Below are 16,384 nucleotides of genomic sequence, written 5' to 3'. Positions count from 1 at the left end.
ATCACAGCACAGAATAACTCGTTTTGTCTTGTTACATGCAGCACAACATTTTTCATGCTTTTGTTGTGTTGTGGATTCATAAATTGACTTCTTCACTCATTCAGCAAATATTGGCTTAACAGCTACTTTTACTCTCGATGTGCTAAGTGCCAAACTTGCAGTTCGAAGTAAAGCAGACACTCCCTCCTGACTTTGCCTCGAAACATTTCTCTGGTCCTAGAACCAGGTTCCCGGTGGTCCTGTGACAAAGCGCATGACTCCTCTGTGATCTGATCGTGTATGGTAGGGCTACGTGAGGGAAAAACCAGTGGACACACACCCAGCCCTCTAGAAATGTATGATCTATCTAGTGTATCAGTAACTAATGTACAGATATGATCAGTAACTAATATGATCAGTATCTAATGCATAGATACTGAATCAGTATCTAATGCTTATATTCATTTGCTTCTAATTTTTTTTCTACAGCTTCCTTATATTTTCCCTTCACTATATTTTTCTAATCCTCATCAGCCCTTTAGCCGCACCCCCACTTGTTTCTGTGGTTTATTTTATTTTAGTCCCGCTCATTCCTATGATGAGACTTTGGCAGCTTTTTACTATTTATCTTTCTGGGCATCTCCATCTTCCTTTTTTGATTCCGTTCTCTGCAAACTGTCTCATGGGCCATGACTCCATTCCATTCCTGGAAAGTAGTGCTGATAATACCTTTCTAGGCCCCAGGCCGCGGGGAGTGCACAGCTAGAGTCAGTTATGAGGACACAGGCGGGCCGCCTGACTTTGCGGTCCTGCCACAGAAGCAGCAGGTTGCTCCGACTAGGGCCGCCTGACGGGAGCGTCCGGGGACGCAGCATGAGCGAGACCGGGAGCAGCTGCTCCTTGCTATGGGCCGGCAGCCCTTACACATCCTCTCGCTATTTCATTTATATAAATAATCCACACACTCATGCACACGCATACACACAGCATGCACCCACACGAACAGGTACGTGGCTGGGTAGGACGCTATTTAGGACTGCCAGTTTCTCTCCCTCAGCCTAGTTGAGGCACATGTGTGCGAGCGGATTTCCTAACAGCGCTTTGGATGAAAGTGACAGGAATTCATGTGTAAATAATGACGCTTAACCGCTACCCTCTGTTGACGGTCTCCCGTGCATGGGGTGCTATTCCAACTTCTTCAGTTGACTCTTGTTTCATTCTCCTACCAACCCTGCAAGGTGGTTTTGCTGCCTTTATTAATACATGGGAGAGGCGCACAGAGTTTAAGTAACAAAGGGTAGCGAGTATCTCCAAAGATTTTGTTCTTCCTGCAACACCCCACTAGCTCCTGAGTTTCAGCAAGAGTCCAGAACGTGGGGGGATGCAACTGTAGGCAGCACAGGCTTTGAGAAGACCTTGACTTTGAGCTAAAAGGATGCAGAATATTGGATGATACTGATATTTTATCAATATCATTGATATTTATGATCATATATAATGATATATATCATTATTATGATATCATTTATTAGATCATAATATCAATTATAAATATATCAATGGTAAATATATCATTTGATATATTTGATAAATGTATCAATGATAAATATATCATTTATATATATATGGTGAAAAAATTGCTCCTTTGTAGCAAAGGAACATTCTTTGCAGGGAGCGACTTAATCGGAAGTGTGGATAAGTTGACAGCTGGGAACCTTAATAACAGTCTTCCAAGGGCATGGCCAAGAGGTTGATTGACAGTTCTTCTTAGTGACAAGAACAACACAGTGAGAGGCCAGAAGTAGAAGGAATTACCAATTGAAGTGTTTACAAGATGCTGGATAATAATTAAAAGGGGCACCATGGTACCTCATGGCAGAGAAAATTTAATTTTTTGATAAAATTAAAAAATAAAATCTATTTTTAGCCCACATCAGCATGCGAGGGTGGAGGATAAGGCAGGATACTGTAGCAAGCTATCCAGTGATGGACTCAGTCCTGGCTGGAACATCAAAGCTCTCCAGGATTGCTTGCTGGAAAAACAGAGCCACACATTCCTGGAACTACTGAAAGAATTCTCAAGTTCAAGAACCACTTACTTGTCTAAGAAACAGAAATACATCCATAAGTAAGCTGCATATAGATACAAAACAGATCCATAAATCTAACTTTCTGACGGACTGAAAACGATTGTGCATAGGTCCATGGTGCATAGGTTGTGCATAGTTCCATAGGTGCATAGGTCCAGACTCTAAGTCAGGAAACTTTATATTGTCCCCGCATGAATGCAATAGGAACTCTGACGAAATTTTATTAAGCATTTTATGGGAAGAAATGGTTGACTACTATAAAAGGAGTATGAGTATCACAGTATTATGTGACGACTGTTTCTTGGCCTTCTCGAAAAATGTAGTCTTTTCATTGTCCAATAAACCTCGGTGTGGTCCATATTGAGAACACTTTCTAGAGAGTGGTAGAAACCAGAGCATCCGGACAGTCACCCGGCCAGAGGAGCAGCTTAATGGGCACTTAGCACTCACATAATGTGGCATAAATGGTTCGTCGTGCCTTAACTTTCACTGACGACATCGTGTGATAACGATCCCTGCCATTAGAAAAATTGCCAGTGGTATTGAATTATCCATTATGTAGGCTGGAGGTGATGTAAGTGAGAACACCTTTAACAAGTTTAAAGTGCTGCGGCATTTGGGCAGCTCAGGCGGTTAACTGTCTGCCTTCAGCTCAGACCATGATCGCGGGGTCCTGGGTTCGAACCCCACATCGGGCTCCCTGCTCAGTGGGGAGCCTGCCTCTCCCTCTTCCTCTGGCTTGTGCTTTCTCTCTCTCTCTCTCTCTCTCTCTCAAATCAATAAAATCTTTTAAAAAATTAAAGTTTAAAGTGTTATATAAATGCCAAATATAATTGTTTGTGGAAGATTATATTAACATTTAGCGAAATATATCCCTTCTATAGAATGAACGAGTCAGATTCTGTGGTTTCAGAATAGCCTTTCAGTGTCCACCTTCCATAGTGGTGTGCTCTCATGTGCTGGTCATCGTGGGTGTGGCTGGTCATTGCACAGTTACTCCTAGGAACCAGAACCACCTTAGTACTCCCTGTGGGAAGAGCTGGAGAAAGAAAAAATTCAAAGCCAAGTTGTTTAGGATGCCAAGAATTTGGATGCAAGAATGTGCTCAAAAAGGAGCAAGATAAAATTCTATGCTCCCACAAGTTAACATTTAAAAAAATGTTTGTGTACATTTTTGTTTGTTTTCATGAAACAGTGGAGGCGCTGCATTTGGGAACATTAATGGCTGCCCATGGCTATTTCTTTCCAATCTCGGATCACGTCCTCACGCTCAAAGATGACGGCACCTTTTATCGGTTTCAGGTAAGTTTAATGAAAGTATTCCTTAACGGTAAAAATAGAAGTCTGCATTCTGTTTGTTGATTGTTTTTACAGAAATTTTGGAGACATGACTTATTTTATTTGACTTAGTCTAGTTAGATACTAATTAGTGTTAAATATAAGAAATCAATAAGCAGGGAAAGATAGAACGTGCTTGGTTATGATGATTTGTGAAAGCTAAATTATGTGATGATTGAAGTTACGTTTTATATTAAAGCTTGAGAAAAATCCAGAGAGTGGCTTGCCGGAATTCAGGACATGGGAGAGTTCTTCACGTGTTAGCTGCCTTAGCCCCTGGGAAGGAAGCTGACAAGTGTAACTGACTCGGTTACACTCAGGAGCTCTGTCCCTGATATAAGACTGCCTTCAGTCCAAGGTCATTTTCAGATGAGGCAGATGCTCTTGTGCTTTCAGAAGTGATTGTGGACTCTGATTTTGGTCCTTGAGCATGTAGCTGACACTCGAGTTCATAGTGACTTACCTGAAGTAAATTCTATATTTCATTGGGCAATATAGTTCATTAATAATGGGCTGGTGGATTCTACCCATAAAATTAAGACACATTTAATGCCAGAGTTCGAACCCTAGCTTTTAGGTATTTTTAGAGGATTCTCCCCATTGTCAAGCTTTTAGACATTGGAGTATTCTTTCTCATTTGTTCTAAATATTATTAGATTTTCTTTATCTAAATAAATGAAAAAATAATAACTTGGCTGCTAAAGAACTTGGTTGGATAAACAAAGAACAAACAGGGAATATTAAAGACCTTTGTCTTCCTAGAACACTCTCTGCCACTTCCTCAAGAACTTTTTATCCAAGGCAAATAGTCACAGGCCTTTATGCACTGGATAGCTAAGAGATAAAGCATTCTCTTGAAATCACGATACCAAACTAACTTTTCAAGCAATAGAAATTAGTTAAATTAATTAATATTAAAAGACTTTAAAATAAAGGAACATTATCCTTTATACACTTAAAGTAATGGTAGCTTAAAGTAGCTTATTAATAAGTTAAAGTGACTTATGGTCCTAAAGGTAACTTTTTTTTTTTTAAGATTTTATGTATTTATTTGAGAGAGAAAGTGAGAGAGAGATTGAGCATGAGAGGGGGCAGGGTCAGCTGGAGAAGCAGACTCCCGGATGAGCAGGGAGCCTGATGTGGACTGGACCCTGGGATTCCAGGACCATGACCTGAGCCTAAGGCAGTCGCTTAACCCACTGAGCCAGCCAGGCACCCCTATCAAAGGGAAATTTTAATAAATAAAAATTATTAGTGATAAGTAAAATATTTATGTATTTGTAATACTTTTTTGATTTTTTAAGGTAATTACTTTTCTGCTACTGCAGGATTACATTTTCCATATAATCTTGTTTTCTTTGAAAAATTTTTCATATAGAGACCTAAAACCTAAAAACCTAATAAAAATCTCACAAATTCTGAATGAAAAGATTTTTCTTTTTACAAAAATAACAGCTTTTATCTATCTTAACAATTAATGGTACCACTAAAATCATCTCTGTGTAAAAGAACATATCAATGAGAGAAGCATTGGATATAGTCTGTTTATCTCCGGAGAATTAGCTAATTTAAAATTGTTCCTTGGGACGCCTGGGTGGCTTAGTCAGTTTACCACCTGCCTTTGGCTCAGGTCATGATCCCAGGGTCCTGGGATCGAGTCCCGCATCAGGCTCCTTGCTCAGCAGGGAGCTTGCTTCTGCCTCTGCTTGCTGTTCTTTCTTCTTGTCCTCTCTCTCTCTCTCTCTCTAACCAATAAATAAATAAAATCTTTGAAAGATTTTTTTTTTCCTTAAAGCAAACTAGCTTCCAGACTAGCATCCAAAGTTTGTGATGATGTTTTGAGTTAACCTAATCTGCAACCTTTAACTCTGCTCTTGTCATCCCCAGACTGAAATCTGTAGGCAGATAAGGTTTACATGGCTTAGTCATGGTCACGGGTCAAAATGTGCAGGGTTGAGAATGGGCCACTCTGTATTCTGGAGAAAGTAGAGACTGTTTTTAAAGAGCTTTAGAACAAGACAAGGGAATGAGTGCAAGTGTAATAGGCAGAAGTTTAACAAGTTTTCAGTGTGCGTAGGCAGATGATAAATAGTCTTTCAAATTACATTAATTAATGTTAAATATTTTAATGATCTATTTACATTTGAAATAGGCCCTAAATATGCCATATTTGTAAATCTAATAAACATAAGATCTTAAAACCGAGATTTAAAAAACAAACAAAGGACACTCCAGACAAGTCAGGGATAATTGAATTCTGCCTTCCTGTCTGTGAAGGCATTAATCAGTTTATATTTGAACAGCCCTAATAATGGAAAACTCATTATTGTTGTCCAAGGTGCCCACTTCCATTTTTGTGTTGGTTCCAAGCAGCAGAAAGTTCTCTATTACGCTGAGCTGACATTCACCTCCCTGGGAGGATTTTTAAAAACCAGGAATTAAAATGGGAAGCTTGCACTGCCATGTTTACTGTTCCTCCCGTGAATGACTGAGATGCTAACCATCATTAGGAATCTGAAGAAGCTCCAGGGCACGAGTTTGAGACAAACAGAACTCTTCATTTAATCTCATTGATATGCCGCAGTATGTAAATTTGTCTCAATTTCTCAGCACATTTTTAATCTTGTGATTTCTGTATTTATTGTAAACTTGCAATTGTCTAATTATCCTCTTTTTGCTAGCTGGAATTGAGATCTGACAGGATTCTCCAGGCCCCTTCATGACTTTCATTACATTAGCATACGTGCAAAGGTTATTAAGTAATGGCTAGATCAGTTTTATCATAGCTAAAGAAGCCAACTGTGAAAAGAAAAGAGAAGCTCGGACATTAAAACATCCTGGAGTCTACTTGAACTTTTAAAAGTAAATTTTTAGGGCACCTGGGTGGCTCAGTTGGTTAAACAACTGCCTTCGGCTCAGGTCATGATCCTGGAGTCCCGGGATCAAGTCCCACATCGGGCTCCCTGCTCAGCTAGGGGAGTCTGCTTTTCCCTCTGCCCTCCCCGCCTCGTGTGCTCTCTCTCATTCTCTCTCTCAAATAAATACATAAAATCTTTTTAAAATTTTAGAAAATAAAAATAAAAGTAAATTTTTAAATTTCAACACATGATAAGCATTTGTCACTTAAGTTCTTTTTTACTAGAAATTAAAATACTTTTCCTAGAAAAAATCTTGCAATATTTGTTGCGAATGTTGGTTTTATGGCACTTCCACATGATATCACAGCACAAAATAGCTTCCTTCTTTTATTTTTAGTCAGGAAGCCCTCACCAAAGTAAATGATAGAAGAATAAAGAAAAATTATAAGAATGCAGCTAAGAACATTCCTCATGGCTTTGAGAAAGAACTATGTGTCTGACCAGTCTGACTAGAATAGATATTTTAAAAGTTAGATACGTGTACACACACACATACACACCCTCACAAAATAAAGGGGGAAATGCTTTTGAAAAGTACCTCATAGACTAGCAGCCCAAAAGACTTCAATTACTTTGTTTCCTGTGGTTCCCATAGATCCTGGCCCAATTTTACCCGCAAAGCTCTTGATTCACATGGAAATGGGGCCATAGAAATCCTTGATGTCTTCCTTGTCCAGTGCCCCAACCCTCCCCTCCCCACCTAAATTCTTGTTGTCATTTTGTTCACACGTGTAACATCAGCAGATTTCTTCATTATCCTGCAGCAATTCCCAAGAAGGAGTAGAGGGTAAATCAAAATCCCAGGGAGTCCCAAGCAGTTTGAAAAAGCTTTCCCTCAGAGAGTCAAATGGTTCTCCCCAGTTATCCTTTCCTCCTTGAGTATCTCTCTTCCGGTGGGAGAGTTATCCAACAGTTACTCCGAGATCTCTTCGGCTACGCTCATTATACACGGGTAGCTGATATAAGTGACTAATAAATATGATTAAGCCCCCAAGTTTGGCATCTGCAGTGACTTGTTTCATTGAGTCCTACAGTCGTCATCAAAGTTTGAAAGAGCAGACAGGTGGTCGTCCATTTTCCTCCTGGTCCGGAACCTCGCGTGTCCGTCTTGTGGGCCTAGAAAACCTCTATGAGAAAATACAAAATGTTGATGATACAGGGCTTTCCTGATCAATTTCTTTGTAGTTCTGCCGGTCAGTTTCTAGAATTTCACAGAATGAGATTTCTGTCGATCATGAGTCACATTAATCAACTAAAATTGATTAAATTGAAACAATTAGAATCAAGTAAAATTTGTTTTTGAAAAGTCACCTCTGGTTTCTGCAGTTTAAGAATTTAAAGCAATAATTGTTTTTATGGAGAATTTTTTTTTTTTTTTTTAAAGAAGACAGGAAATTTGTTTAAGTCTAGTTGGGTAATGTTGAGAGCTGCCTTATATAATGAACAAAGCCAGACAAATGATTGCCAGATTTTAGGGAAAATTGTGATGCTTGAGCATGGATCTTCTGAAGGCAATAATGAAAGACGCGAAATATTTGTGATATTTAAATATATTTCATCCTGAGTCTTGCTGAATTTAATAGTCTGCTTTTCGTCTTTGTGGGTTAACACTTTTTTTTTTGAATGATGCAATCAGACTTTCACCTTTGTGTCATCTGACATAAAACTGCAGCAAATGCATGACGGTAATTTTAATTACCTCCTGGTACTATACACATGTGGAGACTGAACAATTGTTCAGCAAAGTAAATGGGGAAGAAAAGCCTTACAAAAGGCCTCTTTGGGTGCTTTTCCTGGATTACAGAACATGCATTATCTGCAAACCATTCTGGGTAATTGCTGAAGAAGAACACAACTCAAAAACCAAGAACTCGACCAATTTCGTGTGTATTTAACCTGGTTCCACTTCTTTTTATTCCACAGACACCCTATTTTTGGCCATCAAATTGCTGGGAGCCGGAAAACACAGACTATGGTCAGTGCAATATCTCATTTTATTACAACAGCTACTATGTATAGATAAACATGTGCTCACATTTTATGGCTTTGTAACAGAGAAAAGAAAACCAGGGCTATCAGTATGGGATCAATATTTCTAACATTAAATTGTGGATGGCTTCGTTTGAAAAGGGTTAGTCACAAACCTGGTGGCAAATTTTTCCAGGGTTTAGTGCCCCATGAAATTATTAAAAAAAAAAAAAAAAGAAAGAAAGAAAGAAAGTTTCTTCTGAATAGGTTAAAGAGCAATAAGCAAGCTTAGAAAGTTTTTATTATTATTTCTGTAGCATCTTGGTCTGCTAGAAAGAGTAACAAGGGGGCTCAGAATTCCAGAGTGTTCAACTTTCCTCTCTCACTTAGCTTTGTGATTTGTGGTAAATCCCTTGATTTTCTGGGGCTCCATGTTTCTCACTGTTATTTCAGGCACCCTCTGATTCTATAAGCAGAAGGTATGTTAAACATGGAGAGGCAAGGAAAAGGAAAGATACAAGAGGAAGCTTAACCATAAGTCACGTTCAGTGAAATTAGAATGAACTTCTTTCAACAACCATGATTTTAGTTAAGCCTTTCAAGGAAATAGGCCCCTAACAAGTACCCATCTTTTCATATTTTCCTCAAGGGTAAAACTGAATGTTTTTAAAATGTCATTTCTGCGAATATTTATTGAGGACTTTTTCCTATGTCAAGTGCTGTTTGGAGGTACTGGAGTTACAAGGTGACTCTGACTCCACATGGTTGGGAAACTCATAGGCTAGATGAGATGAAAGAATGATACAGAAGGAGTTCCTGTGGAGTGCTGAGTGACTGTAACAGGGCGTCTGCAGCATTAGGTACAAGTTTAAGGTCATGGGGACTGGCCTTACTTCAGACATCACAGGCTGATTTCACAGAAGAGCTGAGAACCATTTAAATTGGTTTTTAAAGGAGGAGGGGAGATTTGTCAGGAGACAATGCAGGGAACCCATTTGAGGCAGAGGGCCGGCATGAGCAAGGGCAGTGAGAAGCTTTGTAGCCGTCTGGCTTTCTTTAGCATTGCTCTTGGACAGACATGTTTGTAAGAAGACCGTAGAAAAATCCTTGAAAACCAATGGAGCACTCCTTCATTTTTGTCATCTCGGAAACTTGAGTTTCATAGTTCATCCGAGATTGATCAGGTGCCAGTCAAAGATTCAAACTAACATGGAAAACAACCCCAACACTAGAATATTTATAAATTAATAGAATAGTTGATTCCAGCAGTGAGAAGGCTGATTTATTCATTCATGGTACACGTTCTTCAAAACTGAGGCCCTTAGAGAAAGAAGGTGTTTCTAGAAATGGCTGCTGGCGTATGGGGTCTGAGCTGGAGAACTCTGTGGAGATTTTGCCCAACCTGGGATATCGCCTGAGAGCTGTCTCACTAAAAAGTATGGAATTGTAGTGGAGGAAACGGTTGGACGGCTGAGAAGGAGGCCAGAGAGAAAGACCCACATGCTGGCAGGCCAGACGGATCTGACCTCCAATGCTTTCGCAGCCTCACGCCAACTGTGTGACTTTGGCTGAGACCCGCACCATTTCTGAGACCCAGTCTGCTCACTTTTCAAGCAGAAATAATAATACTGACTTCCTTCAGTTGTCTAAATAATCCAAATTAACATGCCTGAGGGAGCTGGAATCGCTTCTCTCATATTCAGTAAATCGGAACTGTTTCACGCTCCTCGTCGTTATTGCCTGGCCCGTACATTGCCTCTGCTCCTTGCAGAAAAGCAAATTCTTCTCCACGTTTTCTCTGCACATCTTTCGTGTTTTCCACAAATATGTTAGTGCTCCCTAGTTAGTGTTTCATTTCACAGTAGATTGATGGTCCAGCGCGAAGCCTGAGGAGATGGCGTGGCCTAACAGCAGATCAGTTCCAGAACATTCCTCCAAGCCAGTCATCTCACAGTGATCAGAGTCATTCACTTTCCCACTAACTCCTGCCGCGTGCATGTCAGAGAGGGAGTCCTCCTCTACTTTATACCCACAGCTGGAGCACCTGAAATTTGTTCACTAACCGTAGATGTAGCCTTGAATTACTATATTTGGGGTTTTTTGGTCCTGAATGAACATACACTGGCTTGGATCCAGGTTGCTTGGATTATACACAAGTGAAGAATAAAGCAGTTATTCAGTAGCAGATTATGGGGGGGAAAGACCGGAAGGACACAATGATGATCTCGGAGTCGTACCACTCTTGCAGGCGATGATGCTGCGTCTTTTTCATTTTTCTCCTCAAGCACACGTAAGTCACAGCAGCAAGACAAATGACCCAGCTTTGAATTCCCTACCACCGTGTGTTTAAAGAACACTGGTAGGAAATGGGGATCCCTGTTTATAAAGGTGATATTGATGCCATTGGGCTGTGGAGCCAAAACACGGTGGTTACTTAGACTGTGTCTTTCGTAAGACGACCTGGGGGCTGGCGGGAGTTTCATGCCTAAAGCACTTAGCTTAAAGCATGTTTTCTTTGCCTGTATTAGGATCCCAGGCTCTGTTTCCATCACCAGGCTGAACTTACCAAGGAGGTTCTGCAGAACATAAAACTTTTTACAGATCACTTTACACGGAGAAACACGTTTCCATGCTTACCTTGGTCTCATAGGAAAATAGAACACATTGATCATGTGTTGTGCCCAAGGCAAGGCAGTGCGGACTGCAGGGCTGCATAGCTAGGAACACCGTTCTCTGAAGGTCAAGTTAGGGGAGATTTTGTGGTATTTTTCACCCAAGTACAAAAAGCATTCCAGTCCAAGACCGTTAAAATGGAGTCAGGAATAGACTTCCGCAAGCAGGCCTGCGTCAAGAATGCCCCAGCACAGAGGCCTCACGGTAAGGGCCAGAGGACAAGGCCCAGGGTAGCTCAGGAGAACTGTTCTGAGAAGTATTAGCACAGCAGCAGTGTTGCGAACTGAAACAGAAGCCGTGACGGGATTTTTACTGCCGTCTCTAGGCACATACGTTCAGACAGCCCCCTTCCGAGGGCGGAGTCTCCAGTGTCCAAAAAGGACTAGAACCCCAAGTAATCAGGATTTCCAGGAAAGACAGGAGCTGATTCTAGCTGGATGACTCACCCACCCAATCCTAGCTCTCTTGGAGCCTTTCTTATTTAGTATTTCTGTCTTCTGTTCAAAATTTGTTTGCACTAATTTTTATTCTTCTAATATTATATTTAAGTAATTTTTTTTCCTGATTGTTAAGGGTCTTTTTGGCACTCCCTTCACTTCTGCCGCCTAGGGACGTACCTCACTCATGTCATCCTAGGGGTAATGTAACTGAGACCAACACATGACAGTCGCAGACAGACCTTAGGACAATGGAAATTACTGAGAACTTCGCTTTTGGTTGTAGGACGACGATTTGTGCCTCAGAAAGTATCCAACCAAAGGTCTGTCCTTCCTCCAGGATGAGGTGAAGATTTTCAGGCCTATGAAGACAGAGTGTACTTTTTGATCCCCACCGCCCCTTACGAACTAGATAACACTAAATGCCGCTTCTCAAAATCATGCTAAAATAATATTAAAAAGAAACTGAGAATTCATACACTTTTCATAGATACAGTAAGAGGCCAGCAGAAGAAAGTGTTCCAGCTGGCCAATCACAGCAATTAATTCTTTGCTGATGAAAATGATCACAGCAGTTTCGATATAAATAGTAATTTTTCCTTCAGGGACAGATTTTAAGTTGCTCGGTTACCTTTGATAGAAAGATTGCTATATCAAAAGTTCTGTGTTTTGGGGAGGAATGTATAATTAATCAGAGAGATCAAATACACAATGAACCAATTTAAAAGAACTGTGAAGTCAACACAGAAGCAAAACCAAATAGCATTTACAGCTTCAGAACTGTGTCTTAAATGTCGGGTGACTGGCGAAATAACAGTGCTTTACATTATTGTATATTGAATATTTAAAAATGGAGAATTCAGGATGCTAGGGAAAATGAGAGATCTTCACTTTTATAAAAGTAGGCATAATTTAGTTTTTTTTTGTTTTTTTTTTTTTACTTGTCTCTTTATTTTTTTTTCCAATTTATTTGTTTTCAGAAAAACAGTATTCATTACCTTTTCACCACACCCAGTGCTCCATGCAAGCTGTGCCCTCTATAATACCCACCACCTGGTACCCCAACCTCCCACCCCCCGCCACTTCAAACCCCTCAGATTGTTTTTCAGAGTCCATAGTCTCTCATGGTTCATCTCCCCTTCCAATTTACCCAAAAGCACATACCCTCCCCAATGTCCATAACCCTACCCCCCTTCTCCCAACCCCCCTCCCCCCAGCAACCCACAGTTTGTTTCGTGAGATTAAGAGTCACTTATGGTTTGTCTCCCTCCCTATCCCATCTTGTTTCATGGATTCTTCTCCTACCCACTTAAGCCCCCATGTTGCATCACCACTTCCTCATATCAGGGAGATCATATGATATTTGTCTTTCTCCGCTTGACTTATTTCGCTAAGCATGATACGCTCTAGTTCCATCCATGTTGTCGCAAATGGCAAGATTTCGTTTCTTTTGATGGCTGCATAGTATTCCATTGTGTATATATACCACATCTTCTTGATCCATTCATCTGTTGATGGACATCTAGGTTCTTTCCATAGTTTGGCTATTGTGGACATTGCTGCTATAAACATTCGGGTGCACGTGCCCCTTTGGATCACTACGTTTGTATCTTTAGGGTAAATTCCCAGTAGTGCAATTGCTGGGTCATAGGGCAGTTCTATTTTCAACATTTTGAGGAACCTCCATGCTGTTTTCCAGAGTGGTTGCACCAGCTTGCATTCCCACCAACAGTGTAGGAGGGTTCCCCTTTCTCCGCATCCTCGCCAGCATCTGTCATTTCCTGACTTGTTGATTTTAGCCATTCTGACTGGTGTGAGGTGATATCTCATTGTGGTTTTGATTTGTATTTCCCTGATGCCGAGTGATATGGAGCACTTTTTCATGTGTCTGTTGGCCATCTGGATGTCTTCTTTGCAGAAACGTCTGTTCATGTCTTCTGCCCATTTCTTGATTGGATTATTTGTTCTTTGGGTGTTGAGTTTGTTAAGTTCTTTATAGATTTTGGACACTAGTCCTTTATCTGATATGTCGTTTGCAAATATCTTCTCCCATTCTGTCAGTTGTCTTTTGGTTTTGTTCACTATTTCCTTTGCTGTGCAAAAGCTTTTGATTTTGATGAAATCCCAAAAGTTCATTTTTGCCTTTGCTTCCCTTGCCTTTGGCGATGTTCCTAGGAAGATGTTGCTGCGGCTGAGGTCTAAGAGGTTGCTGCCTGTGTTCTCCTCAAGGATTTTGATGGATTCCTTTCTCACATTGAGGTCCTTAATCCATTTTGAATCTATTTTTGTGTGTGGTGTAAAGAAATGGTCCAATTTCATTTTTCTGCACGTGGCTGTCCAATTTTCCCAACACCATTTATTGAAGAGGCTATCTTTTTTCCATTGGACATTCTTTCCTGCTTTGTCGAAGATTAGTTGACCATAGAGTTGAGGGTCTATTTCTGGGCTCTCTATTCTGTTCCATTGGTCTATGTGTCTGTTTTTGTGCCAGTACCATGCTGTCTTGATGATGACAGCTTTGTAATAAAGCTTGAAGTCCGGAATTGTGATGCCACCAACTTTGGCTTTGTTTTTCAATATCCCTTTGGCTATTCGAGGTCTTTTCTGGTTCCATATAAATTTTAAAATTATTTGTTCCATTTCTTTGAAAAAGATGGATGGTACTTTGATAGGAATTGCATTAAATGTGTAGATTGCTTTAGGTAGCATAGACATTTTCACAATATTTATTCTTCCACTAAGGTCAGGAACACGGCAGGGATGTCCATTATCACCACTGCTATTCGGCATAATTTAGTTTTTGACCTAAAACATTGCAAAGCTTTCCAATGAATCCATTCCCATTAATGAAATTGTAGAGGGGAAAGGGAGGTGCTTCAGCTTCATTCTTTTGGAAACTTAATTTATATGTTGTTTATTTTATAAGAGCTTTAATTTAAGAGACTTTGCAATTCTACTTCACAGTCCTCCGTAGAACTCCCAAAGTCTCTATCATTCACTTTTTACGAATCTATCCTGGTGTATCTATTTTTGAGGCCAGATGTTAGTGGCTGTTAGTTAGAGAAGAGATTTTTTTTTTAAATATCTAGTGTTGGAGTGGCATAAAATAATTAAACAGAATGTGCAGTCCCATAAACCACCTCAGCCCTACTCACACGCTTCTGTATTAACACCTTACATTAGAGCGGTGCATTCGTTTCTATTGATGAACCCATATTGATGCATTATTACTAACTAACATCCATAGTTTATGTTAGCATTTAATCTTTGTGTCGTACACTCTAGGAGTTTTGACAAATGTATTACAAATGTAATCACATGTATCCACCATTACCGTGTCCTACAAAATAGTTCAACTACCCTAAAGATTCCCTGTGCTCTACTTATCCATCCCTCCCTTTTCCTTCCTGAACCCCAGGCAACCACTGTACGTCTTCCCATATCCATAGTTTTTTCTTTTCCAGAAAGTCATATAACTGGGATCATCCGGTAGGCCGCCTTCTCAGACTGCTTCTGACACTCAGTTACGTACATTGATTCCTCCATGTCCGTGCATAATCGGATGGCTCACTGCTTTTTAATCATGCAATAGTAGTCCATTGTATGAGTATACCAGCTTGTTTATCCGTTTACCAGCTCAAGAACATCTTGGCTGCTTCCACATTTGGTAATTACGAATAAAGCCGCTGTAAACACTAGAACACTAGTATTCAGTTTTTGTGTGGGCATTAGTTTTCAACTCATTCAGAGAAATCTTTGAGAGAGCTATTACTGGATTATATGATAAGATTATGTTTAGTTTTGTTAAATAAAGTAAAAAATATTTCCATAGTGGTTGTACCATTTTACATGCTGACCAGCAATGAATGAGAGCTCCTCGCCAGTATTTATTGCTACAGTATTTTGAATTTTAGCAATTCCAATAGATGTGGTGTCTCATTGTTGTAATTTTTAATTCCCCAGTAACATACTATTTTTTCATATGTGTATGTGCATATGAATATTTTTCATATGAATATTTTTTCATATGCATATGTGCCAAGTATCCATCTTTTTTGCTGAGGTGACTGTCCAGATTTTTGCTCACCTTTTAGTTGGGTTGTTATTTTCTTGCTGGAAGTTTTCTTTACTGGAAGAATTTAAGAATTCTTAGCATGTTGTGAATATCAGCCCCTCATCAGATATGTTTTGCAAAGATTTTCTCTTCGTCTGCAGCTTCTGTTTTCATTCTTGAGTGGTGTCTTTTACAAATAAGTTTTAAATTCTAATGAAGGCCAACTTATTAATTTTTTTTCTTTCATAGATTGTGCTTTGGTTTTTATGTTAAAAAGTCATCACCAAACCCACGGTCACCTAGATTTTCTCCTATGCTCTCTTTAAGGAATTTATAGTTTTATTTTTTACATTTAGGTTTATGACTCATTTTGAGTTAAAACTTGTGAAAGTTGTAAGGGCTGAATTGAATTTCATTTTTATTTTCTTTTGCAAGTGGATGTCCAGCTGTTCCAACACCATTTATTGAAAAGACTATCTTTCCTCCATTGAATTGCCTTTGCTCATTTGTCAAATAGCAGTTGGCTGTATTTGTGTGGGTCTATTTCTGGGCTTTCTCTTCTGTTCCATTGATACATTGTCTATTCCCTCACCAATGTCATAGGGTTTTGATAACTGTAAATTTATAATAGGTTTTTGAAATTGGGTATCATCAGTCCTCCAACCTGGTACTTATCCTTCAGTATTATGTTACATATTCTGCATCTTTGCTTTTTACATAAACTTAAGAATCAGTCTTTTGTTATCCACAAAACTAACCTGCTGGGATTTGACGGGATTACAGATCAAGCTGAGAAGAATTGACATCTTGACAATATTGAATCTTCCAATCCACGAACATGGGTTATCTCTCCATATTTAGTTCTTTCTCCAGTATTTTTCATCAGCATTGTGTACTGTTTTTAGTAAAGGTCTGGCATTTGTCTCA

At 39.7% G+C, this 16,384-nt stretch overlaps 1 protein-coding gene across 3 annotated transcripts in view; it reads left to right on the top strand.

The window, feature by feature from the left end:
• RGS7 (regulator of G protein signaling 7) overlaps positions 1-16,384 on the top strand; it is a 503,370-nt gene that overhangs the window by 368,982 nt on the left and 118,004 nt on the right. For all 3 annotated transcript variants that reach the window (XM_044267012.1, XM_044267013.1, XM_044267014.1), the window contains 2 exons: positions 3,265-3,371; positions 8,249-8,300. In XM_044267012.1, coding sequence (XP_044122947.1) covers positions 3,265-3,371; positions 8,249-8,300 — 159 coding nt within the window. The remainder of the gene's footprint in view (positions 1-3,264; positions 3,372-8,248; positions 8,301-16,384) is intronic.

The sequence above is a fragment of the Neovison vison genome, chromosome 10 (genome assembly GCF_020171115.1).
Source record: "Neovison vison isolate M4711 chromosome 10, ASM_NN_V1, whole genome shotgun sequence".
In the NCBI taxonomy this organism is placed as follows: Eukaryota; Metazoa; Chordata; class Mammalia; order Carnivora; family Mustelidae; genus Neogale; species Neogale vison.
The sequence above is the reverse complement of the archived record's forward strand: the minus strand, read 5'-3'. Positions and strand labels throughout refer to the sequence as shown.